Source organism: Raphanus sativus, chromosome 6 (assembly GCF_000801105.2).
Source record: "Raphanus sativus cultivar WK10039 chromosome 6, ASM80110v3, whole genome shotgun sequence".
Classification (NCBI taxonomy): domain Eukaryota; kingdom Viridiplantae; phylum Streptophyta; class Magnoliopsida; order Brassicales; family Brassicaceae; genus Raphanus; species Raphanus sativus.
The window spans coordinates 1,224,508-1,250,654 of record NC_079516.1 but is presented as its reverse complement, the minus strand read 5'-3'; the positions used below and the strand labels follow the sequence as shown (position 1 = coordinate 1,250,654).

The 26,147-nt window shown below is 33.8% G+C and overlaps 5 protein-coding genes and 1 pseudogene across 5 annotated transcripts; 3 read left to right on the top strand and 3 right to left on the bottom strand.

The window, feature by feature from the left end:
• Positions 1-162: 162 nt before the first annotated feature.
• On the top strand, positions 163-2,400 carry LOC130496994 (transcription factor MYB1). Its single transcript, XM_056989773.1, has 2 exons — positions 163-536; positions 1,329-2,400. The coding sequence occupies exons 1-2, from the start codon at positions 218-220 to the stop codon at positions 2,204-2,206; spliced, it is 1,197 nt and encodes a 398-aa protein (XP_056845753.1). The 5' UTR covers positions 163-217; the 3' UTR covers positions 2,207-2,400.
• Positions 2,401-2,490: 90 nt separating this feature from the next.
• LOC108809998 (serine/threonine-protein kinase BSK6) lies at positions 2,491-5,356 on the bottom strand. The gene is made up of 10 exons (XM_018582129.2): positions 5,239-5,356; positions 4,922-5,136; positions 4,371-4,506; positions 4,154-4,287; positions 3,964-4,069; positions 3,800-3,885; positions 3,490-3,711; positions 3,262-3,408; positions 3,009-3,122; positions 2,491-2,917 (listed from the first exon to the last, which is right to left on the bottom strand). The coding sequence occupies exons 1-10, from the start codon at positions 5,312-5,314 to the stop codon at positions 2,687-2,689; spliced, it is 1,467 nt and encodes a 488-aa protein (XP_018437631.1). The 5' UTR covers positions 5,315-5,356; the 3' UTR covers positions 2,491-2,686.
• A 1,868-nt stretch (positions 5,357-7,224) lies between these two features.
• LOC108813011 (uncharacterized) lies at positions 7,225-8,711 on the top strand. The gene is made up of 3 exons (XM_018585429.2): positions 7,225-7,358; positions 7,682-7,826; positions 7,914-8,711. The coding sequence occupies exons 1-3, from the start codon at positions 7,326-7,328 to the stop codon at positions 8,465-8,467; spliced, it is 732 nt and encodes a 243-aa protein (XP_018440931.1). The 5' UTR covers positions 7,225-7,325; the 3' UTR covers positions 8,468-8,711.
• Positions 8,712-15,091: 6,380 nt separating this feature from the next.
• On the bottom strand, positions 15,092-18,400 carry LOC108813009 (beta-glucosidase 23). Its single transcript, XM_018585428.2, has 13 exons — positions 18,181-18,400; positions 17,712-17,781; positions 17,577-17,632; positions 17,383-17,458; positions 17,169-17,246; positions 16,961-17,048; positions 16,616-16,871; positions 16,409-16,524; positions 16,106-16,323; positions 15,964-15,998; positions 15,772-15,874; positions 15,510-15,618; positions 15,092-15,421 (listed from the first exon to the last, which is right to left on the bottom strand). Exons 1-13 carry the CDS (start codon positions 18,340-18,342, stop codon positions 15,214-15,216), a joined length of 1,575 nt encoding a protein of 524 aa, XP_018440930.1. The 5' UTR covers positions 18,343-18,400; the 3' UTR covers positions 15,092-15,213.
• Positions 18,401-19,228: 828 nt separating this feature from the next.
• On the top strand, positions 19,229-21,301 carry LOC108807542 (F-box protein SKIP8-like; annotated as a pseudogene).
• Positions 21,302-22,529: 1,228 nt separating this feature from the next.
• Positions 22,530-25,856, bottom strand: LOC108813679 (beta-glucosidase 23). Its single transcript, XM_018586308.2, has 13 exons — positions 25,650-25,856; positions 25,157-25,226; positions 25,022-25,077; positions 24,827-24,902; positions 24,603-24,680; positions 24,388-24,475; positions 24,044-24,299; positions 23,839-23,954; positions 23,537-23,754; positions 23,396-23,430; positions 23,201-23,303; positions 22,943-23,051; positions 22,530-22,854 (listed from the first exon to the last, which is right to left on the bottom strand). The coding sequence occupies exons 1-13, from the start codon at positions 25,809-25,811 to the stop codon at positions 22,647-22,649; spliced, it is 1,575 nt and encodes a 524-aa protein (XP_018441810.1). The 5' UTR covers positions 25,812-25,856; the 3' UTR covers positions 22,530-22,646.
• Positions 25,857-26,147: the final 291 nt, after the last annotated feature.

The window sequence follows — 26,147 nt, the reverse complement described above, 5'->3', positions numbered from 1 at the left end:
TAGTGAATTTACTTAAACATCCTCACGGAAGAAAAGACGATGAATTAACGGTAAGGGTAATATAGTAAATATCCATTCAAAGGGTAGATAATAAAGATAAGCAAGACACACCGAAACACTTTACCCTACGAGCGTGTCTTCACGCGACACCAACGAGACACCAACGCTTTTGCAGTTAACTCCGGTAGGTGAGAGAGAGAGAGAGAGGGGGAAACGTATGGAGGGGGAGATTTGGAGACGATCGGAGATGACGGAAGAGGCGGTGGCGGCGGGTGGAAGAAGATATGATGATTGTGGTGCTGCGGCGGAGAGGTTCGTTGGAGAAGGGACGAGCGTAGGGAGGAGGACAAGAAAAAAGCGAATCAAAGGGACGTGGTCTCGGGAGGAAGACGTGATGCTGAGTGAGCTGGTTGAGAAGTTCGGACCGAGGAACTGGAGTTCGATGGCTCGGAGTATTCCTGGTCGGTCGGGGAAGTCTTGTCGTCTTCGGTGGTGTAATCAGCTCGATCCGTCTCTTAAACGCAACCCTTTCACTGGTATAGACTATTCCTCCTTAATTCTGATTTTTTTTTCAATTTGATCTGATTGTTCATGTGATCATATATGCCCTTTTTGAGATTTGAATCATCATCCTTGGTGAATTGGTGAATCTAGGGTTTTTTGTTTTTGTTTTTCGATCATGATTGCCTGTGAAATTGAATTGAAGCCTTCCCTGGGTTCATATCTGCAAAATCACTCGTGGGTTTCAGTGTAAAGTGAAAGAAGATTGAAAAAGGATTAACCTTTTGGGGGTCGGTCTGTGTTGATCTTTTTGATTCTTGTGGTTTGCTTGTATGCTTGTGAAATGCAATTGAATTGTGATCTTAGCTGATGAATCACTAGTCCTTTTCAGTGTGGACTGAGATATAACCTGGAAAGGAGTAACCTTTGGATCTGTTTTTCTGAGTTTGAAAATAGTAAACTTTTGACTCTTGTGGTTGCTTGCTTGTATGCTTGTGAAATGCAACTGAATTGTGAATCAATAGTCTGTTTCAGTGTGGAATGAAACCTGGAAAAGAGTAACCTTTGGATCTGTGTTTCTGAGATTGAGATTTTAGATTGTTATGGATTGTGATTTTGTGAAATTCTCCTTAAATCCCAGAAGAAGAAAAAAAGTTAGGTTTTTATTTGAGGATAGTAACTTTGGGTGGCTTTAGTTGTTGCTGTTTGTGTCTGGTGTTGCGTGGGCTCTGGCTTCCAATGGTGTGTATTCTCAAGTTTTGATTTGTTTCATCAGTATCACTAAATCAGACACTTCTTTGTCTTTTTCTATTTTTGGGTTTATAAAGAGGTAGAGGATGAAGCTATCATCACAGCACATGCCATCCACGGAAACAAATGGTCTGTCATCGCTAAGCTCCTCCCAGGAAGAACAGATAACGCTATCAAGAACCACTGGAACGCCACTCTGAGACGCCGATGCACGACGGACTTTGAAACCCTGAGAACAACAAACACACCGACTGGAAACTTAGTCCCGCAAGATTCTAGATTCGACAGAACGATGAACACCACCACAACCATCGCATCATCTGAAGAAACTTTATCTTCAGGCGGTGGTGGTGGTGGTTTTGGTCATGTAACCACTCCACTTGTGTCCTCAGACGGCAAAGAAGCCACATCCATGGAAATATCCGAAGAGCAATGCGGAGACAAAGCAAACGAGGAAGACATCTCTAGGCAAGAATGTAATAATAATGATGATCCTCCAACGCTTTTCCGCCCCGTAGCCAAACTCAGTTCTTTTAACCCTTACAATCACATGGGAGGAGGGTCTTCCTCTCCGCATGCACTAAACCAAAACAAGTTCCAGTCATGTAAACAAGACACAGCGATGCTGAGATTGCTTGAAGGAGCTTACAGCGAACGGTTCGTGCCTCAGAAATGCGGAAGTGCGTGTTGCAGCAGCACTCCTCAGAAAAACTCATTGTTGGGTCCAGAGTTTGTGGACTACTTAGACCCACCAACGTTCCCTAGTTATGAGCTGGCTGCTATAGCGACTGATATAAGCAGCCTCGCTTGGTTGAGAAGCGGTTTGGAGAGCAGCAGCGTGAGGGCTATGGAGGAAGCAGCTGGTCGGTTAAGGCCTCAGGGCACAAGAGGACATCGTGATCATTGTCTTGTATCTGAACAAGGAAAGAGCAGAACCAATGCCTTGTCGACATAAAAAGAAATGGCTGAATAGATATTTTTCACATTCATCTTTTTTTTTGTCTTTGTGTTTTCATCTCTTGATCTCAGAGAGATTAAGTTTTTACTTGTAATCGAAGTTGTGATGTAATTTAGTAGAAATAGTTTCTATAGCTATGAAATTGAGTCTTTCAACTTCCATGTGACTTGTATTATAGAGTCTGCGTTTACTGTTTCACTTTGTAACATGACTTTACAATAAACCTATAATGATATTTAATATCAAGACACTAGTACTAATTAGTTTTAACATGTAAGTAAAGGAGAAACACAATCCAGTTAATATCATCAAGGCAAAACAGCAAGAAAAATCTGGTTTTAGCAAAACAAAAGCCAAACAATCAAACAAAGTATATATGCTATGTGTGTATTGACATTTCTAAATACGTATACATATACGCATGGAGAGAAAAAAGCTGTACAAATCTTGGTTTTGTTTGTTGTTGTTGTTGGAACTCTAAAATGCTTCAAGAGAAGAGCCATGTCTAAGTGCTTCTTTAGCTTCGGCTTCCATCTCAAGCTTTAAGAGACAAGCCGCTTGCAAGTAGAGAGCGGTTGAACACTCTGGAGATGCAACCTGAGCTTGCATCGCATCGCTTAGAGCCTCGCTGAACATATCGTTCATTAGGTAACACAGACACCGTCTGGTTAACACTGTTGGTGATACCACTGGTGCTCCACTCATGAACTGTTCATAAAAGAATAGCTTATCTTTATAAAATAATGTAATACTTCTTGTGGGAGGAAAGTTAGGGTTTCTTGATGATTTGTAATGATACCTCTGTGTAGAATTCTATTGCAGTTTCAAAATCCTTCGCGCGAAATGCAGCATCTCCATGCTTCTTGTAATCAGTATTCTCTTGCATTCTACCCGTCCACATTTGGAATGAGAACTGCAATGTAAGAGATCAGTGTTATAAAATTTGGTATAATTCGTTTAATAATCTCATATAAACGCTTAATTAGTTTCCGTCTAGCGATTTCTTGAACATTGCAAAAGATTATGTTTCTCACAAACATATAATACAATACCTCATTTGTGACACTTGCATCATCCTCTCCATATCCGAGTTTCTCTAGCAGTTCATGTATGCTACTTAGATCCACTCTCCAGCATGCTTCTGCAAGAGGGCTCAAGCGCGATGACTTCTTTGTTGCAGGTTTAGTGTACAATGGAGCCTGTCATTGTCAAGTCCAACGAATACATATGAAATAACTGAAAAACCTTGGAAGAATCAATGTGGTTAGGTTATGACTTACAGGGATGTTTTCTCCTTTGACATTGGGCCACAACACAGCTCTTTTCTCAAGTCTCGAAAGAGCTGACATAAGAAATTTAATGCTTGGCCTCTTGTCTGGTTCAGGGCGCAGACAGCGTGAAGCTAGGTGGATTAGTTCTGTCCTATCCTCATCAGAGAACTGACCATCCAGAGCTGAATCCATTAGCACCAGATAGTTTTTGCCACGGAACAGATCAAGCGCCTGGGATGACAGATAAGCCAAGATACATTATGTTTAGTGATTAAATGATGCACTAATCATTTTACTCAGTGAGAAGAAAGAAAGTTACATGGTTTGGTGGAATATGTCTGCCACTCATAAGATCCAGTAACAAGGTACCAAAGCTGAATATGACACTCTCTGGTACCACAGTACCTAGCAAAGTTACATTATAAAGTTAAAAGAATATTCTGAAGAAGTTTGGAAGTTTTCTCTTGAGAGAAAAGTACATACCTAGACGCAAATATTCAGGAGGAGCAAATGCCAAATTGGTGCTGTAACTCTTCCCTTCTCTGCTACACTTCATGAGACCGAAGCAAGACAGCCTTGGATTCCCAACCTGTTTGAACACTTAAAATAGTTGTTAAAGTTTGATAATTAATGGCTACAGTTATCAAACAAGAGTAATGAAAAATTTTGTAACCTTATCAAACAATATTCTGTAGGTGTTAAGATCATGGTACAAATCTATGCCCCTATCATTACAGTACTCCAAGGCTGTCGCAGTATGTAACGCAACACGCAACCTCATTTCCCATTTCATTGGTCGTTTCTCCCCTGGGAAAATTCATTTTACAATCAAACAAAATTTATTAGAAACAAATAAAAGACACAAGAGATCAAGGTTGACTCTCTCTCACAGTGGAAGAGGTGCTTTGCAAGTGTTCCATTAGGCATGTACTCAGCAACAAGAAGCCTCTCGTGGCCCTCTGAGCAACAACCGATCATATTAGCCATATCCTCACTCCTACACCTCCCCACTGCTTGTGCTTCCTCCTGGAAACAAAAACAAAAGAACAGTTTCAATGTGCAAGAGATCATGCTAGCACGTAATTGCATCTTTTGCTCAAGTCAAAAAGAAAAAAAATAAAAAATTCCTGTTCAAAAGATCAGAATCTTGAACGTCACCACATTCAAGAGAAAGTTTCAGAGAAAATCTCAACCAATCAACAAGTCAAAGACAATGAACACCAGGAAGATTTATCTCAAGAATAATTCAAAAACAGAGAAGAAACAGAGGCTTTAGCCATGATTGTTTTTATATTTACATTCAGCATCGGAAATACATGATGTTGCATTCAAATGTTGTTCATTTTTATAAATAATATTTACATATAATATTTGGATGATAAGTTGTTCGTTTTTATCTTTTTTTTTTTTAAAAGTAAGTATTGAGAGGGTAAGGACGAACAATAAATTCTGAAGGATCAGGCCAAGAAAGCCTCTGAAACCGCTTAACAGCGATCATTCTGCCGTCGTTGAGGCTCCCTTTGTAGACGATGTTAGGAACCTTCTCGTTGTGTTCCGACACGATATTGTTGGCGGAGAATCCATTAGTAGCGACCTTCAGCTGTTCCAAACTGAACTCTCGGAAACTCGGACATCCGTCCTCGTCTTCGTTGTTATCTGTAGAAGAAAAAAAAACGACAAGGAGGAGGTTTAGTTTCTCGATCATCGTCTTCTTAAAACGCATAAAGAGGAGTATAACGAACTGGCTCGGATTTTTACTTATTTGTTTGATGATGGAGGATTTAATCGACGGAGATGGCGAGCGGCGAAAAGGCTTGAAGCAAATGCATCCCATCGCCGGCAACGAGATTAGTTCTGTTTTTTTTTCTGGTTGACTAAAACTTTGAAGTGCTTGATGGAACTCCCGCGTCCGAGAACAATTATATATTTTTAAAATAAAGAACAATATATCTTTTCCTTTTTTTTATAGAGAATATTTAAGAATTTTATATCATAATTAAATAGTTGATGAACAATATATTATACTTCTGAAACAATCAACGTGGATTTATATTATTTAAATACGTAAAATGTCAAGAGGATGTTGATATTTTATAATGAATTTAGTTTGCTTGTTACATTTGGTTTCTTCATTTGAGCATGGAACCTTACATGTTTTTATTTCAGAAACAAACATGATATATTTGTTGAGTTTCTGTCTTCAACTTAGCCTAAAATTAGAGTCAATTTTCAATGGATCATTTTAGATACAATACATTTAGTTTTAGCTTGAAACTGTTTTCATGATAATTTTTCTATTAAGATTGGAGTGTAATACCGTACCCATCCTACTAATCTTAACTCATAAAGTCATATGTCATCCTCCATACAGTGACATAAACATATCATTATCAAATAATTTTATATATTTTGCTCATTGCTGGCCAAAGACTCTCTAGAAACTCTAGTATATATAATGGGACGCTCGTTCTGGTGACCTATAGATAAATTAATACTCCTACATACATAGAAAATCATACGCACATATTAAAACAAAAGTACATGGACTAGTCCACAAACTCTATGAGCTGACTTACAAACATGAAATTACATAAGACAGTTTATTTTTGTATTTTTTTTTTTTGTCACACAACTACTTCATTCATTCACTTAGTTAGGTGGGGGAATTAAATTTTCCACAGCCACCTCTTCTTGTTCATACAAAGATAAGGTTTTCTTTGCAAGCAAATCTGCTTCTCCATTCATCCCACGGGGAATCCACACAAACAAAACAGTAGTAAAAGAAGAGATTAGAATCTGGATATCCTCTGCTATTCCATAAATTTCCAACAGCGGTTCCTTATTGTTGATGGCCGAGATCAGCTGCAAGGAGTCTGATTCAAAGATAACCTCCTTCATTCTGTTTTTGTAACAGTCCTCCACCGCCTCCCTGAGCGCCAGACCTTCGGCGATTAAGGCTGACGAGACGAAGCTTACACCTCTCTGCTTCTCTGTCCTCTGTTCTTGTTTCTTCACTATCCAGGCCAAACCAGCTCTACCGGTTCGCTCCGACCACGAAGCGTCTGAGCGTACTGCCACTTCAAGTTGCTGTCTTGGCACAAGGGGTTGTCTGTGCGGTATCTTCTCCACCTTATCTTGTGCGTCCATCCATTCTTTAGCTGCAACTATTGCCTGTGTAAGTACATCAGCCGGATTCCCAGCAAAATTATCAAAGACATACTTCATACAAATACTATATATCCAATAGTACAAACATGAAATTCTTATAAATAAAGAAACCATTCGTTCTTATATTCCAAAGAGGATGTAAAGTTGTAGACAATAATTTTGGTTAGGGTAAAATACTCCTTTAAGAACTTCCTCCCCCACAATATCGACATATAATAAGTCTAACTATCCTATTATTTATACAACGACCAATGCATGCACGTATATACTTAGTAGCCACGGACATATATAGATGATCAAAAACTCATACATGATTACATGCACCACACTAATGCTTACACACGAAACACAAACTCTGAATCTGATCATATCTAAGCTAATAATCAAACAAAAAAAATGGAGAAAATAGATTTAATCAAACAATAGTGATTCACAATCTAGCCTCAACCATATATAAAGGTGTCTTCCTCTTAATGGGTTTAGCTCTCAAGATCGCTAGGTTGGGCCTAAGGTTAATAAAGTATAAATTTAAATATGGGCTACGTTGAAAAGCCCATTAGTTTTATCCTGAATTCTAAAGACTCTTGAGCTTTAGAATCCTCATTGATTGATTGATTGATTCATCGATTCGAAAACTGATTCTCATCTTCGGGATTGATTTCAATTCCTTTCTTTCCATGGCGCTTCATGGGTGTGGATTCTTATGCAAAGTAAGCTAGAATCTATCTCGTTGAAATACATTTCGTCTGATTTTATCTTCATCCGTTCTGAGACTCCAATCTGTGCTTATATCTCTATGTATGTAGTCCTGTGATGCCCGTTGTTGCAATTGAATCATTTAAGTTGATGGGCATAGTTATAATCTTGTTTCCGATCAGAAAGTGTTAAAATTTTCAACTCGGTCGTCTTAAAGTTCCGAACTTTATCGTTACTCCCACATGAGCGTCTTTGCCGAATGTATTCGTTTGATTGTTTCTCTCTTGCTGTGCTAATCTTGATTTTAAAATCCTTTTTTTTTGCTCCCTGATGATAGGTTTCAAACACAGTAGCGAGCACTTCTCTGCTTGGTGGTTCGACGAGGCTGCTTCACTTGCCCAAGTCTTATCCCATTCACTGCAACGTGGCTTTTTCACCGAGCAGTACATTCGGGTTAGGTCCTCTCAAGCTGCACAACAGAGGTTCGTGTGGTCCACTTGATTTTTAGTTCGAGCATCTTAATCTAGGTTAGGTAAGACACGTTTCTTAGTCTTGCTTTTTTGAAGCAGGCTTTCGTCTAAGGCCATGTCGAGTCAAACGGGAAGAGAACAACCAAACCGCTGATGTTAAAAGCATATCATTGGATGAGAACACGTTGAAGCAAGATCTGGAGAGTGCGATCCAGGACGAGAACTACGTGGAAGCAGCTAGGATCCGGGACAGATTAAAAGAGCTTCAAGAAGACAGCAGAGCTTCTGTTCTGTCTGCCAACACTCGGTTCTACCAAGCTTTCAGAAACGGGGATTTGGCTGCGATGCAATCTTTATGGTCCAAATCAGGAAAGCCCTGCTGTGTCCATCCAGGAGCTAAAGGGATAACTGGGTACGACGACGTGGTGGAAAGCTGGGAAGTTGTGTGGATGAACTACGAGTTTCCGTTACTGATCGAGCTGAAAGATGTTGAGGTTCATGTCCGTGGGGAAGTAGGGTATGTAACGTGTATGGAGTTTGTGAAGACGAAAGGGAGTAGTAGCTGGGGAGCTCAGTTTGTGTCTAATGTGTTTGAAAAGATCGATGGGGAATGGTTTATATGCATTCACCATGCTTCTCCTGTTGATATTTGATCCTAAGAACCAGAGAAATGGCCGTGGGATATAGATTGGGGGTTGCTGAAATGAGATGAAGGGCTGTTCTGTTTTTTTATCTTTGCGGTTGGGTGATTGAGACCAAAGCATTAGAGGGAAACAAGAAGACGCATAAGTTCTGACGTTTGATGTTGTTGTCTTTGTAATCTGTACTAGAGTGAGACCCGCGCGCATGCGCGGGGTGAAAAAAATTCAATGTAAATAAGTAAGATTTCTATATATACATATAGTGTGGTAGTGGGTAACAATATGAGAATAATGAAAACGACATTACTAAAAATGAATTCCAAAGTACGAAATTATATTGGTTTAATAGTTAAATATGTTTGTAGGTATTTAGATATTGTATAAAAGCATTGTCTCGATTGTCACATAAACAAATATTATAGTATCACAAATTATTAGAATATGTCTACTATATAAAGAATAACTAAACATATTGTGGTTTTTGTTATTTTGTGTTGGACTGGTTCTATCTAAAGGCCCATGGCTTTCCCATTTTTAAAAAAGAAAGTATGTTAGTGTGTATATTATAAGGAATGTTGACAATTGACGATAAAATCCCAAAATGAAAAGAAAATAACATATATCGATGGAAGGGAAAAAAGAGGAATCTGTTGCACACAAAAAGAAAGAAGGGAATCCAGATCGAACAGGGTGGTTCCAAAACCAAAATCGATGAGGTGGATTTCCCGTAAAGAACGGTAATTAAGAAAATCTTATTTCAATCTTATCAAAATATATTCGATTATGAATGATTTGTGATGTTCGTTTAGCTAAGGTTCTTTTTTTTTGATAAAAGTTTAGCCAACGTTTTCTCACCGATTGTCTTTTTCTTCTTATTGATCAAACGCATCTGAAATAGATTGTAATAAGGCTTTGAGAACGTAACGTATCAACACTTTCAAAATATTCTGACCATGTAACCGAATAGATCGAAGATGGCAATCAAAACCTCACAAATGTATTCAGGTTCGAGATTTGATAATAGAAAAAAAACACTAAATACTTACTACTTTTGCTTTTCTCTCTGAAGTAAAAAAGGTTAATGACATCTAATTTTAACAGTTATTGATATATTTTCAAATGCAGTCAACCTTATTTTCGGTCCAACCAGTTGCTAACAATCAAGAAATTGGAAATCAATATTCTTGCAGTTAAATAAGGTTAGTATTGAGAGATTGCTACAACTGTGTTAATTTTTAATAAAATATTGGTTTAGATAGTATTAGTGGTTAATAAAATTAAACATAGAAACATAGTTTAACATGATGAAGATGAACAAATGATTTTTTCTTTAACAAAAAAAACATAGAAAAAGATAGTAAAACAATAAGTTTAAAATAAAACAAAAACAGACGGAGAAACATAAAATATGAAAGCAAAAAAATATAACTAAACGTTGCAAGCAAAAACAAATATTAGAACCAGCTCATCCCTGATTCTTTTCTTCATTAATCACAGTTTGGAATCCTATAAAACATATGGAAAATAACTGAGCATAAATTTAAAGTCAGGTCAGTTTTTTATTTAGTAATAAAATTGTAATACCTCATTTTGAAAGACTGATCTCTAAAATATCATCAGGCTCAGTTTTTTTTTTCGAAAATCCATCAATGGCAGTCACTTGCTTGAATTCACTTTATCATGATCCAAAAAATAATGTCACCATAAACAAATGTTAAAATCACTTAATACTGTTTTTAAGAATTAGAACTGTAACCTACCAACACTCCAATCAATTTGCGAAAAATGTAAAACACAGACAACTATGTAAAACTTGAGCAACTTTTCCATTTGCCACAACTTAACGTGTACATACCTGGCAGTAAGATTAAAATAAAAATATTTTAGCTCATATGAAAGGACCACCAAAGTGCATTCCAGTGAAATTCACTATCAATTATGGAAACACTTTGACTTATTAAAAGATCGAATTGGCTAACGAATTCTTTCTTCACGGTACATGGATCATATCTCCCTAAAATATAAAGTAAAAACACAAGAAAAATTATAATATGACCACAAAATGGTATTCATAAGTTTATCAAAGGAATGCATAGACAGTGAACAACTGACCTACTTTTAGAATCAACTAAGACAATTTCAATGGTCTCTACCACAACACCAGAGTACTGCTTCCACATACGAATTACATTAGCTATAATATTTTACATGGACTTTTATGGCTTCAAATGCATATCAAAAATCTAAGCCATTTCAATCGTTATGAATGGAAAAATAACTCAAGAGTGAAGTAAAAATTAGAAAGATGATATGTTAAAAGCAGTCCCGTCTATGTATTTATATAAGTTCATAAATTTAGTGTCATAAATGCAATATGTATATGTAATATATGAAAATATATGACTAAACAAATTAATTGGTAATCCACAATTGAATAAATTGAAATTTAGACGGAAATTTTGGAAGTTAATATCTTGCCAAAAAGACTATTTTGGACAATTTTTGATATGCAATCAAGGATTTCGTTTTGAGTATTGTATTCAAAAGTTATATTAATTACGTCAAATAATGATAATCTCATATCCAGGCTAGCGTCAATAAAGGCAATCAACGAAAGCTATAATAGCATATTTTTGCTTGCCTTATTGTATGGAAAAGCAGTAATTTGAAAACCAAATTTGCGTGGAGAAGATGATGACATTAAACTTTCCCTAATTTATCTCATTTTCCTTATTTCATTGGGATTTTAATTGCATTTCAACTTTGTATAGTAATCTTGACCATAAATTTATTTTAAAAATTTCCTGATGTTAAACTAACAAACCGATTGGTTGGAATAAAATGGAATTAAACAATTTTGTAATATGTATGTACCAAGTGATTTTATAAAATGCGTACCAAAACAAATATAGGACTAAAATGATGTCAGAACATGTTGCAAATACTGTAATTCTATAAAAATAATTTCACTTCATTAACAATAGACGAATATATTTGCAGGTTTAGGAATTTACAATGTATATGTGACACTATATATATTTGCATGAACGAATGACTATTTTATACAAACAATAGCAAATGACTATTTTATACAAACAATAGCAACTTTGTATTATACTGTATGTTTTTATGTTTGCAGGTTCCAAACCAATAGGAGAGGCCATGTGCAGTCTCATGTTCATGACCAGCGAATGAGATCATGTTAAACAGGTTTGGAATCTTATGTGTGCAAGCCCACGATAGTTAACAACTTAACATATAACTATGTTATATACCGATTTATAAAGTTCCGGCAATTATTATCTATTTAAACTCAGTCCAATGACATTATTTGTGAATTACTTAGATTGCCGTGGGTATTTCGAAAATGGGTCTCAGGAACCCTGGCTGTTTGACACGTTAGCTAATGGCATCATGTAAATATAGTACCATTTGAAGGTTATTTTTTTTATTTTATTTCACTTTTAATAATAACGAGATATAGAAAGTGAAAATAATGCAACTAATTTCGTATACAAATCATGGAAAAACGAATTTAATTAGTTCATAATTCACACACTATTTAATATTTGTCAAAATCCAATTTCCATATGCAAAACAAATTTGGAAAATCTTCGTAAATATCATTTTAATATATGGAAAGTTGAAAGGAAGAGAATAATCAAAATTCGATTTCGAAATAAAAAAGATCATAATTGACTCTCTATTTAATATGAGTCATAATATGATTTCCATATGCAAAACAAATTTACAAAATCTTCTTAAATATCATTTCAATATATGGAAAGTTGAAAGGAAGAGAATAATCAAAATTCGATTTCGAAATAAAAAGATCATAATTGACTCTCTATTTAATATGAGTCATAATACGATTTCCATATGCAAAACAAATTTACAAAATCTTCTTAAATATCATTTCAAAATATAGAAAGTGGAAAGGAATGAAATAATCACGTGGACCATACACTCGAATCTCGAAATTGACTTCTTTCCTTTTATACATATACAGACATGAAACTATGTATAAGGAACATACGAATATGCATGTCTGTCCAATGGCAATAGCCGTAATATCCTAAGGTGAGTAAGCCTTCTTTCATAAAGGGTCTGAGAAAGAACCTCGTGCCGACACGTCGTCAAAATGGCAAAGTTGAAAATATAGTACTCTTTAAAGGTTACTCTCTATTTTTGCTTCCATTTTAATACTAAGGGGATGATGTTTATTTTCTTGTAGGCGCAACAGTTTTTTTTAATCTAACATTCTAAATCTCTAACTTGTCTATATAAATTATAAGGAACATATTAGTTTATGAAGAATGACATTAGACTCAAATTAATTATAACTTCATATATCAAATTATAGTGGTGATGATTTTGGTTTGACTGTGGTTGTAAAAATTTAACTGTAAAAATTTAGTTGTATGTAAGTTGGTTGTAGTTATAGAGTTATTACTGTAGATTTTTTTCGAGAGATTTTTGCTGTAATTAAATTTGATGTAACTATAATAAGATACTGTAGATATTTCAAAATAAAATAGGTGATGTTTATATAAAATAATTGTTTTTATCAATTAAAATAATTTTTATTAATGATTTATAAATTATCAAAGTTTACTATTATTTAAATGTAATATGTAAATAATATTTTTGTTATTTAAAGTATTTTAATAATTTTTAAAACACGCAGAATTAAATTAAAATATTTGTAGATGTTATTACCATGATTATCTAATTTATTAGATATTATAGATAGTTTTTTTTTTTTTACAGTTTTTACAGCATATAAAACAAAGATGTAAGGTTTTTATCTAAAATACATAAGAAAAAATTGCTTTAGTTTTTTTGTTGTATCTTTAAAAGTAAAGCTAAAGTATGGTTGGTAAAATTAATAGAAATTTGTTGTAGGTTTTAACTTTCAAAAATACAGCTACAATATGGTTGGTAAAATTTAATGCTTTAAAAATAAATAAGGCTAAAATAAAGAGATACAACACAACCAATCACCTACAGTATCCGAAGTGTTGCAGAAAGTCATGTTATCATAAGTAGGTATGAGCGTTCGGGTCCTAATTTTTTGGGTCTTAGATATTTGGATCCAATAGATATTTCAAAATTTTCGGTCTGGATTTGGATCGGTTCGTTTCGGATTCACTTGGACAACTACTTAATCATATTTTAGTCTTTCATATGTAATTCTTTTTTATTGTTTTTGTTAGTATAGGCAAACTATTCTTTGTTAACTATTTTAATCAAGGTTCAAAGCCGTCAATGTTTACTTGGACAACTACTTAATCATATTTTAGTCTTTCATAAGTAATTCCTTTTTATTGTTTTTGTTAATATATTACTAGATTAGGACCCGCCTTAAAGGGCGGAAATTGATTTGTCAAATTTCAATTAATAATATATGGTTTATATAATATGTGTATATAATATTATATATATTTTGTGTAACATTTATATATATACATATTAGATATATATATAATATTTTATTAAATATATAGAGAATTTAATAGTGTTATCATTTGTGTTGTACTTGTTATTAGTTTGTATTTAATCTTCTTTCATTTTTAGTATAATAATTTGCCTTGTCACACATTTTACCTTCTAACTTATACACATAGTTATGCTCTTTTTCAAAAAAAAAATTTATACACATAGTCTCGTAAATTGTAATATATAAAAAACATATTTAAAAAATCTACTGACCATATGCCACCATTATTTGGTTGTTTGAATAAAAACAAAATCATGTTCTTACATAACTGTGTATGTTGTGATATGATGTAGGTGAAGAGTAAATATATGGAAGTAAAGTTAGTGATACGAACATGAGCCTATGTTGGTCTATGCCACAATTATTTGGTTTTTGGAAGATCAATGAGCATAAGCATACACGGTCTTTGTATGTTTACGTTGTAAATGAGTCGGATATATTTTCTCTTATGTCTGGAATGATATGAAACTCATTGATTTAAAAGTGGTTCAGTTTTATATGATCTAATTATATTAAGAGATTAACCAAAAATATTATAAAAGTGTTACTGGTTAGAGGTTTAACTAATCTATGTTGGTTAAGATTTAGTTTAATTTAAGTTGGTAGGTTGCATTGTATAGGAGGCATGATATATTCTAGCAACAACTATGAAAGAGTCCAAAATTTAAATGAGAACTTCAAATAGTAGATAATCCCTAAATTAATAGATTAGATATTTGGTTTTTGGAAGATCAATGAGCATAAGCATACACGGTCTTTGTATGCTTATGTTGTAAATGAGTCGGATATTTTTTCTCTTATGTTTAGAATGATATGGAACTCGTTGATTTAAGAGTGGTTCAGTTTTATATGATCTAATTATATTAAGAGATTAACCAAAAATATTATAAAAGTGTTACTGGTGAGGTTTAACTAATCTATGTTGGTTAAGATTTGGTTTAATTTAAGTTGGTAGGTTGCATTGTATAGGAGGCATGATATATTCTAACAGAGTCCAAAATTTAAATTTAAATGAGAACTTCAAATAGTAGATAATCCCTAAATTAATAGATTAGATAGGCCAACTATTCTTTGTTAATTATTTTAACCAAGGTTCAAAGCCGCCTAAATCTTGTCAAATCACGTGAACACTGAAGAAGTAAAAAGACAATTCTTTATTATTATAAGTTATAACCAAGACCTCATCGATCTTGGTCAATCACAAACGGATACAAAGAGAGATAGACATTAAAACATGAAAACAAATCCTCAAAACAGCTCAAAGCTCATCCCTCTTGATCATGGATGGACGAACACCTTGACTTAGGAAGTCTTTGTAATACTTGCCCGATTCTTTCTCATATCGTGTGAGGTTATTCTTGAAATCAATGTAGTAGAGTCCAAATCTGTTCTTGTAACCATCTTGCCACTCAAAGTTATCCAACAAGGACCACACAAAGTATCCAGTAACATTCACCTTGTCGATGCTGCATAGATTGATTGTACAAAAGTTTTTTATTAGATTCTCCAAGACAGTTGTTAGTATATATCATATAAAAGAGAAATATGACTTACCAAATAGCTTCATTCATACTCAAAAGATGCCTCTGAAGATAATATTTCCTGTTGTGATCAGCTGTACCAACTGCAATTGAATCTGAAGCCCCAAGTTCTTCTCCATATCCTAAGAAGATCAAGATGGATATGTTTTAGATTCATTCTAAAATAAATAAAACTAGCTAAAAATAATAACTCTCTCTTTTATAACTCTAATTAATTATATTATTACAAACTACGAGAAATAAATTACAGAAATTTTAGTTAGTTAGTTAGTTACCGTTTTCCATTATCATAATTTCGGGGTTGCCATACTTATCCTTGATGTACTTCAAAAGACTTCTAAAGCCTCTCGCAAAAACGGGAAGTGCACCGGTGATAGGCTGAAACGCGACATAGGTGATTTTGTGTTATCAATTTGCCAATAACAAATTCATGTCTCAGATTGCTAATATCAAATTCAAATGTGTACCTTGCTACCAATGCTGTAATTGTACGCATTCTTAGCTGAAAATAATAAAAATACATTTTAATTAGCACCAAATACAAATTAAGATTTTGCGTTTGATAACTGGCATTGGTTTCAAGTAAGGCAATAGAATAAAAAAGCTTACTTTCCCAGTTAATGAGAGAATCTTGCATCCATCTTGGTTTAGAAGGATCTGGCTTCTCCAGATAGTTTGAAAACATTGAAGTATAATAGTTGAGCCCAACGAAATCGGCTGAGTTTTTCAGTTTTGCTTTCTGTGCATCGGTAAATTTAGGTAATCTGTGTCCAACAATATCTTTCATGACCTGTGGATAATCTCCATACATAGTTGTGTCCAGATGCCTATAAAATTAGTCAAAATATATATCATATACAAAATAGCAGTATAATTAAGTATTTAATATCACAGCCGATATTAACTACTTACCATCCCAAAATAAAGTCAAGTGCACGGTCTATGGACGCACCGTCCTGTGAATCAGCAATGTCATGTGGTTCAAACCAAGCCGGACTATGTGCTATACCGATCTTACCACCTTTACACTGTGGCCATAAAAATAACACAAAACAAACTATTTTTCAGATCCGAAAGACAATAATTAAGTATGATTTAAATTATGATCTCGCTAGCTACCTTTTCGCATTGTCGGAAAGCTTCAACGGCTTCTGCGTGAGAGTTAAGGAGATTGTGAGTGACGAGGTAAGCCTCGAATCCTGATCGTCCTTCTTGGCATTCTTCTTTGACATACTTTGAGCAACGTCCTGGTGCTTTCTTGCCTACATCATAACCAGCGTGGGAGAAAACCCATGGTTCGTTGAAAGTGATCCAATTTTTCACTTTTCCACCATATTCTTGGAAAACAAAATCTGCATATTCTCGGAAGTCTTTCCTGCATTTTTATATTTGAGTTAATTAGTTTATGGCTTTACTGGTTGCTACTAATATACAAATACGCAATTCGTTTTATTAAAAACTTACACAATTCTTTCACTTAAAAAGCCGCCATATTCGTCCTCTAAATCTTGTGGAGTGTCCCAGTGAAAAACTGTCACGAACGGAGTTATACCTGATCACAAAAATAAATTTTTAGCCACTTAAAAGGGTAAAACAGTATGTTATTTTATTTATGTATGTTTTTTTTTGTAACTTATTTTATGTATGTTTATATGTTATATATCCATTATACCATTTTTTAGGAGCTCGTCGATGAGGTCGTGGTAAAATTGCACACCAGCTTGACTCACTCCTTTCTCCTTTCTCCCATCTGATAAAACATTTTTTTCTTAATATGTTTCTAACAATCATATGTAATATTTATATGCACACCAAGCATTTTTAACACTTTTTTTTGTTGGTCTAAACACTATATTAAGTTAGTAATCGGAAGCACATATACTCACGAGGAAATATTCTTGGCCACGCGATAGACATTCTGAAGGCATCTGTGTTCAGATTCTTCATTAGTTGGATATCCTCCTATAAAACATCATTTCGGACGACAAAAAATTATCAACACGTAATAGGGGCCAGTATGAAATGTTTATTAGATATAAGTGATAATTAATTTCTTCAATCAATAGTACTATTTTTATACCTTATAACGATGGAAGAAATCAACGGCCACATCGCCGTTATCGTTGTTGCATCTGGCTGTAATTAAAAATGATTTTTGATATTAGTTAGCGAAAAAAGGCTAGGCACAGTAGTTAAAAAATGAGTAGGCACTTACATGGAAATCTCTTGCAGTAGATATCCCATAAGGACGGTCCACGACAAGTTTCATTCACTGCACCTTCAACCTAATGATATAACGAAAATAGTTTGTGTCAAAAATGATATATAAAGTAAAGTATAAGTGAATTCTCTACATATAACATACTTAAATGGTTAAAAAGTAGCGTTTATTATGAACATTTATTTATTTATTTATTTATTTATTTTTTTACTAGATAAGTAGCGAAGAAAGATAAAAAGACCATAGTGACAAAAAAAAAAAGACCATAGTGACAAATTTATGTTTATTCTTTAGTTTTCTATTACATGTGTTTGACCGTTTTCTGTTCTATACTAGTATTCAACTAATCACGATTTTGAAAAATGATAATATGGATTCAGCAGTTCCGTCTACACGATTGTTTTGTGTAAAATAGTTTATGGATATATTTCAAAAAAAAATGTTTCACAAAAAACTTATGTACCTGATATGCTGCCGTAGCCGTGCCAAATAAAAAACCTTCAGGGAAACTTGCCCGGCTTAGTTTGGTCGTCGTCGGGCAAACAGGTCCATCGGCTATTGCCGGAGAGACTACGACGGTTAGGAGCAAAAGCAGCCCCATGAGAGGAAACTTATGCAAAGCCATTTTTGCTTTTTAGTTTGTTTTCGTTTTCTTCAAGAATATGTTTTGGTATGGCGTTAACTACACAGCCTAGTCCTTTATATAGCGATTTTCGTTCACTGATTGATCTCTAATTTTACTTTGTTTTGTTTACTATGCCAACTACCACCAAGCCTCGTGGATCATTTTTCTATTAGCTAATTCATCAACCGGGATCATGTTTTCGACCAAATCTTAATATTTAATTGTCATTGACGTTAACCAGTTGCTATCTTCTTCTTTTTTTTCCCGCACTAAACTATTAGCGCATAATTGGATATAGGATCATTCATTGCATGGTCTACTTAAAATTGGTGTTCAGTGATAATTTTTTTAACAAAGTCTTTTATTTGGGTAATGATTAAATTGATACACATAAACTAATCGTAAGTGACATATGATCTAAATGTTCAAGCAAAAAAAAAAAACACATGATCTAGATGTTTAGAAATTAAAGATATTTTCAATTTGTACTTGTCAAATAATATATATTATATAGCAGAAGTTTGGTAAAATTATTTATAAAGCTTAATTCCTCGAATGGTCTTTTATCGTTCCTTTGAACATATTATAGCTTTTGTTCGATTAAAAATTTAACTGATAAATATAAATTAATAGTAAGTGTCGTATAATCTAACTGTTTACAAATTAAAGATGTTTTCACTTTACTTGTCAAATAATATGTAGCAGAACTGCAGAAGTTTAGTAAGATCGATTATTAATGAAGCTTAATTAATTTCTGGAATTTTATATACATTGCATTAGTATTATTACTAAAATTTTGGAACATATTATATTCCGCGTGGCAAACGAGCAACATATTAAAATATAACTTTGACTAGAAATAAGTCGACATGTAACTCCAAAAAGAATGAAGCTTCCTCATCTACGGCAGGTTTTTCCAATACCACCTCTAAATATAGTTTTTGCGGTGTAGTTATTGAAATTTTGTAATTTTCAAAAAAATATTATAAATCGTTTCAAATTATTCTAAATCTTTTAAATTTAAAAGCGGCTTTTAACTAACATTTGCGGTTATAGAAAATTGCAGTAAGATAAATTTTCTTTATAAAAAAACAATATAAAAAATAAAAAATTTCAATAAAATTTTTAAAATTGAAATAACAGAAATACTAAAATATATATAATTATATTTCAATTTATATTATAGACATTTAAACACACAAAAAGTTTCTATAATTTTGAAAATTTAATAGTATAATTTTATAAATATAATTTATATATTTGTTATAAGATTATGATTTTTAATACTTTTATAATTATATAAAATTTAAATATTAATAGTTTAATATTTAATCTTTGATGTATTTAGTAGTTAACCAATCATAAATATTCTACAAATGCATCAATTTATAACCGATATACCAGTCGTACAAATCTCGTGTTTTGGATCATAAAGTTTTTAAATTTTCAACCCTGTCGTGTTGAAGTTCGATTCATCAGTTTCCTACTTGAGCGGTCTTTGTTGAATGTATTCGTTTGATTGGTTGGTTTTCTCTTTGATTTTAATTTTTTTTCTCTCTGATGATAGGTTTCAAACACAGTAGCGAGCACTTCTCTGATTGGTGGTTCGACGAGGCTGCTTCACTTGCCTAAATCTTATCCCATTCACTGCAAACGTGGCTTTTTCACCCATCAATACATTCGCGTTAGGTCCTCTCAAGCTGCACAACAAAGGTTCGGTAGACTTGATTTTTAGTTCGAGCAAGCATCTTGATCTAGGTTAGGTAAGACACGTTTCTTAGTCTTGCTTCTGTTTTTTTTTTTTTTTTTGTAGGCCTTCGTTTAAGGCCATGTTGAGTCAAACGGGAAGACAATAACCAAACATGATCTCGAGACTGCGATCCAGGAAGAGAACTACGTGGAGGTAGCTAGGATCCGGGATAGATTAAAAGAGCTTCAAGAAGACAGCAGAGCCTCTGTTTTGTCTGCCAGCACTCGGTTCTACCAAGCTTTCAGAAACGGGGATTTGGCTGCGATGCACTCTTTATGGTCCAAATCAGGAAAGCCCTGCTGTGTCCATCCAGGAGCCAAAGGCATAACGGGTACGATGACGTGGTGGAAAGCTGGGAGGTTGTGTGGATGAACTACGAGTTTCCGTTACTGATCGAGCTGAAAGATGTTGAGGTTCATGTCCGAGGGGAAGTAGGGTATGTAACGTGTATGGAGTTTGTGAAGACGAAAGGGAGTAGTAGCTGGGGAGCTCAGTTTGTGTCTAATGTGTTTGAAAAGATCGATGGGGAATGGTTTATATGCATTCACCATGCATCTCCTGTTGATATTTGATCCTAAGAACCAAAGAAATGGCTGTGGGAAAAATAGATTGGGGGTTGCTGAAATGAGATGAAGGGCTGTTTTGTTTTTGTTAAGGTAGATGGACTTTACACTTAAAACCAATTGATGATTAGTGAAGTGGCTCATTTATATCTTATATATTACTAAAGATCTCTTCCAATACCCGATATGGGACAACTATGTGTCTAATACGCCTCTTCGAGATGATGGTTCTCTGAGCGTCAATCTCGGAATGTTCGGGTAAGGATCGATGGGCCGACTTTGGGCTGGATCGATGTGGATCGGGTTGGACTGTATGGATCGGGCTCTGATACCATGTTAAGCTAGATGGGCTTCACACTTAAAACCAATTGGTGATTAGTGGAGTGGCTCATCTATCTTATATATTACTAAAGATCCCTTCTAATACCCGATGTGGGATAAATATATGTCTAATAGTTTTTATCTTTGGGTGGTTGGTGATGGAGACCAAAGCATTAGAGGAAAACAAAAAGAGGCACAAGTTCTGACTTTTGATGTTGTTGTCTTTGAATCTGTATGAAGTTTATTTTCTTGTAGGAGCAGCAATCTTTTTTATCTAACATTCTAAATCTTTAACCTGTTTATATAAATTATAAGGAACATATTAGTTTATGAAGAATGACTCAAATTAATTATAACTTCACATGTTAGCATGAATCTACAGAGTTATATATCAAATTATAGTGTATCTGAGTGTTGCGGAGAGTCATGTTACCAGTTTGGGCGTTCTGGCCGGCTTTTTCGGATCCGAATCTTTTGGGTCTTCGATATTTGAACTTATAGATACTTTAGAGTTTTTGGTCTGGGTATGGATCGGTCTTTCTCGGATTCGAGTCGGTCCCAATTTATAATTAAAATACTTGTAAAATATCCATAATATTTTGGATCTGTATCGGATCCGGGTATTTAGGATCTAAAAACAAAAATACCCAAATTCCATTAAATTTAGTCAAAATATATCATATAGATCTAAAAATTTATGAAATAATTTAAAATAATATATTAAAAATTAAAATAAAATATTTTTAAATTCTAAATTTTATATTTAAAACTTCATATTATTTGAAAATGTTACAAAATAATAACAAAGATTGTAACAAAAAAAATCGACTAAATCATAATATAAAATATAGAAAATAGAACACAACAAAACAAAACATAATTTTGGATATTCATATTTTTAAATCGAGTATAAATCGATTCTTATCATGTCGGTTTTTTTTGAGTCCGGATTTATTCGGATCGTTTTTTTCAGTTCTTTTGGATCCAATAGATACTTATAAATTTTTGGTTCCTTGGATATTTTTGGGTTGATTCCGGTTTGGATTTTTAGGTCCATGCTTAACCATAAGTGTGTAATATGTAGAACCGTTCGTCATATATCTATTCGTTACAAGGAGGTGGAATATTAGACGTGAGCTTCTGTAAACGTTGTAAAGTTCATTTGATAAACTATATGTCTACGTTCTACGTAAAAAGTTTACATGTTATTAAATGATTGTTTTGTCATCGCATTTAAACGAAAATTGTAAAAAACGTCAAAAGTCCTCGAAATTATTTCTGTTCACTTGGACAACTACTTAATCATATTTTAGTCTTCATATGTAATTCTTTTTTATTGTTTTGTTAATATAGGCCAACTATTCTTTGTTAATTAATTAAACCAAGGTTCAAAGCCGTCAATGTTCATTTGGACAACTACTTAATCATATTTTAGCCTTTCACATGTAATTCCTTTTTATTGTTTTCGTTAATATAGGCCAACTATGCTTTGTTAATATTTTAACCAAGATTCAAAGCCGTCTAGATCTTGTCAAATCACGTGAACACTGAAGAAGTAAAAAGACAATTCTTTATTATTATAACCAAGACCTTATCGATCTTGGTCAATCACAAACGGATACAAAGAGAGATAAACATTAAAATATGAAAACAAATCCTCAAAAGACAGCTCAAAGCTCATCCCTCTTGATCATGGATGGACGAACACCTTGACTTAGGAAGTCTTTGTAATACTTGCCCGATTCTTTCTCATATCGTGTGAGGTTATTCTTGAAATCAATGTAGTAGAGTCCAAATCTGTTCTTGTAACCATCTTGCCACTCAAAGTTATCCAACAAGGACCACACAAAGTATCCAGTAACATTCACCTTGTCGATGCTGCATAGATTGATTGTACAAAAGTTTTTTATTAGATTCTCCAAGACAGTTGTTAGTATATATCATATAAAAGAGAAATATGACTTACCAAATAGCTTCATTCATACTCAAAAGATGCCTCTGAAGATAATATTTCCTGTTGTGATCAGCTGTACCAACTGCAATTGAATCTGCAGCCCCAAGTTCTTCTCCATATCCTAAGAAGATCAAGATGTATATGTTTTAGATTCATTATAAAATATAGAAAACTAGCTAAAGATAATAACTATCGCTTTTATACCTCTAATTAATTATGATATTACAAACTACGAAAAATAAATGATAGAATTTTTAGTTAGTTAGTTACCGTTTTCCATTATCATAATTTCTGGGTTGCCATACTTATCCTTGATGTACTTCAAAAGACTTCTAAAGCCTCTCGCAAAAACGGGAAGTGCACCGGTGATAGGCTGAAACGCAACATAGGTGTGAATATGTGTTATCAATTTGCCAATAACAAATTAATGTCTCAGATTTGCTAATATCAAATTTAAATGTGTACCTTGCTACCAATGCTGTAATTGTACGCATTCTTAGCTGAAAATAATTAAAATACATTTTAATTAGCACCAGATACAAATTAAGATTTTGTGTTTGATTTGCTGGCATCGGTTTCAAGTAAGAGCAATAAAAAAAAGCTTACTTTCCCAGTTAACTAGAGAATCTTGCATCCATCTTGGTTTAGAAGGATCTGGCTTCTCCAGATAGTTTGAAAACATTGAAGTATAATAGTTGAGCCCAACGAAATCGGCTGAGTTTTTCAGTTTTGCTTTCTGTGCATCGGTAAATTTAGGTAATCTGTGTCCAACAATATCTTTCATGATCTGTGGATAATCTCCGTACATAGTTGTGTCCAGATGCCTATAAAATTAGTCAAATATACATCATAAACAAAATAACAGTATAATTAAGTATTTAATATCACAGCCGATATTAACTACTTACCATCCCAAAACAAAGTCAAGTGCACGGTCTATGGACGCACCGTCCTGTGAATCAGCAAGGTCATGTGGTTCAAACCAAGCCGGACTATGTGCTATACCGATCCTACCACCTTTACACTGTGGCCAAAAGATAACACAAGACAAACTATTTTCAGATCCGAAAGACAATAATTAAGTATGATTTAAATTATGATCTAACTAGCTACCTTTTCGCATTGTCGGAAAGCTTCAACGGCTTCTGCGTGAGAGTTAAGGAGATTGTGAGTGACAAGGTAAGCCTCGAATCCTGATCGTCCTTCGTGACATTCTTCTTTGACATACTTTGAGCAACGTCCTGGTGCTTTCTTGCCTACATCATAACCAGCGTGGGAGAAAACCCATGGTTCATTGAAAGTGATCCAATGTTTCACTTTTCCACCATATTCTTGGAAAACAAAATCTGCATATTCTCGGAAGTCTTTCCTGCATTTTTATATTTGAGTTAATTAACTTATCACGTTACTGGTTGCTACTAATATACAAATACGCATTCGTCTTATAAAAAACTTACACAATTCTTTCACTTAAAAAGCCACCATATTCGTCCTCTAAATCTTGTGGAGTGTCCCAGTGGAAAACTGTCACGAACGGAGTTATACCTAACCACAAAAATATGTTTTTAGCCACTTAAGTGTAAAACAGTATGTTACTTTATTTATGTATGTTTATATATTATATATATCCATTATTTTTTTTTTGAAACTTTATATATATCCATTATTGTACCATTTTTTATGAGCTCGTCGATGAGGTCATGGTAAAATTGCACACCAGCTTGACTCACTCCTTTCTCCTTTCTCCCATCTGATAAAACATTTTTTTTTCTTAATATGTATCTAACAATCATATATAATATCTATTATATGCACACCAAATATTTTAACACTATTTTAATTTTTCTTGTTGGTCGAAACACTATTAAGTTAGTAATCGGAAGCACATATACTCACGAGGAAATATTCTTGGCCATGCGATAGACATTCTGAAGGCATCTGTGTTCAGATTCTTCATTAGTTGGATATCTTCCTATAAAACATCATTTCGGACGACAAAAAATTATCAACACACGTAATAGGGGCCAGTATGAAATGTTTATTAGATATAAGTGATAATTAATTTCTTCAATCAATAGTACTATTTTATACCTTATAACGATGGAAGAAATCAACGGCCACATCGCCGTTATCGTTGTTGCATCTGGCTGTAATTAAAAATGATTTTTGATATTAGTTAGCGAAAGAAGGCTAGGCACAGTAGTTAAAAAATGAGTAAGCACTTACATGGAAATCTCTTGCAGTAGATATCCCATAAGGACGGTCCACGACAAGTTTCATTCACTGCACCTTCAACCTAATGATATAACGAAAATAGTTTGTCTTCAAAAATGATATATAAAGTAAAGTATAAGTGAATTCTCTGCATATAACATACTTGAATGGTTAATAAGTAGCGTTTATTATCAATATTTTTTACTAGATAAGTAGCGAAGAAAGATAAAAAGACCATAGTGACAAAGTTATGTTTATTCTTTAGTTTTCTATTACATGTGTTTGACGTATAGAGCATTGTCTAAAAATCATAGTGCATGAAGCACTAGCATATACACAATTGTACTGTTTGTAAAGTTTTCTATTCTATACTAGTATTCGAATAATCACGATTTTAGAAAATGATAATATGGATTCAACAGTTCCGTCTACACGATTGTTTTGTGTAAAATATTTAGTTTATGGATATATTTTAAAAAAAAATGTTTCACAAAAACTTATGTACCTGATATGCTGCCGTAGCCGTGCCAAATAAAAAACCTTCGGGGAAACTTGCCCGGCTTAGTTTGGTCGTCGGCGGGCAAACAGGTCCATCGGCTATTGCCGGAGAGACTACGATGGTTAGGAGCAAAAGAAGCCCCATGAGAGGAAACTTATGCAAAGCCATTTTTGGTTTTTAGTTTGTTTTAGTTTCTTTAAGAATATGTTTTGGTATGACGTTAACTAGTCCTTTATATAGCGATTTCCGTTCACTGATTGATCTCTAATTTTACTTTGTTTTGTTTACTATGCCAACTTCCACCTCGTGGATCATTTTTCTATTAGCTAATTCATCGACCGGGATCACGTTTTCGACCAAATCTTAATATATTTAATTGTCATTGACGTTAACCAGTTGCTATCTTCTTCTTTTTTACCCCACTTTTTTATGACGTTAACCGCATAATTGGATATAGGATTATTCATTGCATGGTCTACTTAAAATTGGTGTTCAGTGATAACT

What these genes read in the sequence shown, in the direction of transcription:
- LOC130496994 (XM_056989773.1), top strand. Translation starts at nt 218, where the DNA reads ATGGAGGGGGAGATTTGGAGACGATCGGAGATGACGGAAGAGGCGGTG. An exon ending in TAAACGCAACCCTTTCACTG is followed by an intron (nt 537 to 1,328) that starts GTATAGACTATT and finishes GGGTTTATAAAG; the next exon opens with AGGTAGAGGATGAAGCTATC.
- LOC108813679 (XM_018586308.2), bottom strand. Translation starts at nt 25,811, where the DNA reads ATGGCTTTGCATAAGTTTCCTCTCATGGGGCTTCTTTTGCTCCTAACC. An exon ending in ATTTCTTCCATCGTTATAAG is followed by an intron (nt 24,903 to 25,021) that starts GTATAAAATAGT and finishes GATGTTTTATAG; the next exon opens with GAAGATATCCAACTAATGAA. An exon ending in ATGGCCAAGAATATTTCCTC is followed by an intron (nt 24,681 to 24,826) that starts GTGAGTATATGT and finishes ATGTTTTATCAG; the next exon opens with ATGGGAGAAAGGAGAAAGGA.
- LOC108813011 (XM_018585429.2), top strand. Translation starts at nt 7,326, where the DNA reads ATGGCGCTTCATGGGTGTGGATTCTTATGCAAA. An exon ending in GGTGTGGATTCTTATGCAAA is followed by an intron (nt 7,359 to 7,681) that starts GTAAGCTAGAAT and finishes CCCTGATGATAG; the next exon opens with GTTTCAAACACAGTAGCGAG. An exon ending in TCTCAAGCTGCACAACAGAG is followed by an intron (nt 7,827 to 7,913) that starts GTTCGTGTGGTC and finishes TTTTTGAAGCAG; the next exon opens with GCTTTCGTCTAAGGCCATGT.
- LOC108813009 (XM_018585428.2), bottom strand. Translation starts at nt 18,342, where the DNA reads ATGGCTTTGCATAAGTTTCCTCTCATGGGGCTGCTTTTGCTCCTAACC. An exon ending in TTTTTAAGTGAAAGAATTGT is followed by an intron (nt 16,872 to 16,960) that starts GTAAGTTTTTAA and finishes ATAAAAATGCAG; the next exon opens with GAAAGACTTCCGAGAATATG. An exon ending in CTTGACTTTATTTTGGGATG is followed by an intron (nt 16,324 to 16,408) that starts GTAAGTAGTTAA and finishes CTAATTTTATAG; the next exon opens with GCATCTGGACACAACTATGT.
- LOC108809998 (XM_018582129.2), bottom strand. Translation starts at nt 5,314, where the DNA reads ATGGGATGCATTTGCTTCAAGCCTTTTCGCCGCTCGCCATCTCCGTCG. An exon ending in TCAAAGGAGAAAACATCCCT is followed by an intron (nt 3,409 to 3,489) that starts GTAAGTCATAAC and finishes TGACAATGACAG; the next exon opens with GCTCCATTGTACACTAAACC. An exon ending in CAATAGAATTCTACACAGAG is followed by an intron (nt 2,918 to 3,008) that starts GTATCATTACAA and finishes TTTTATGAACAG; the next exon opens with TTCATGAGTGGAGCACCAGT.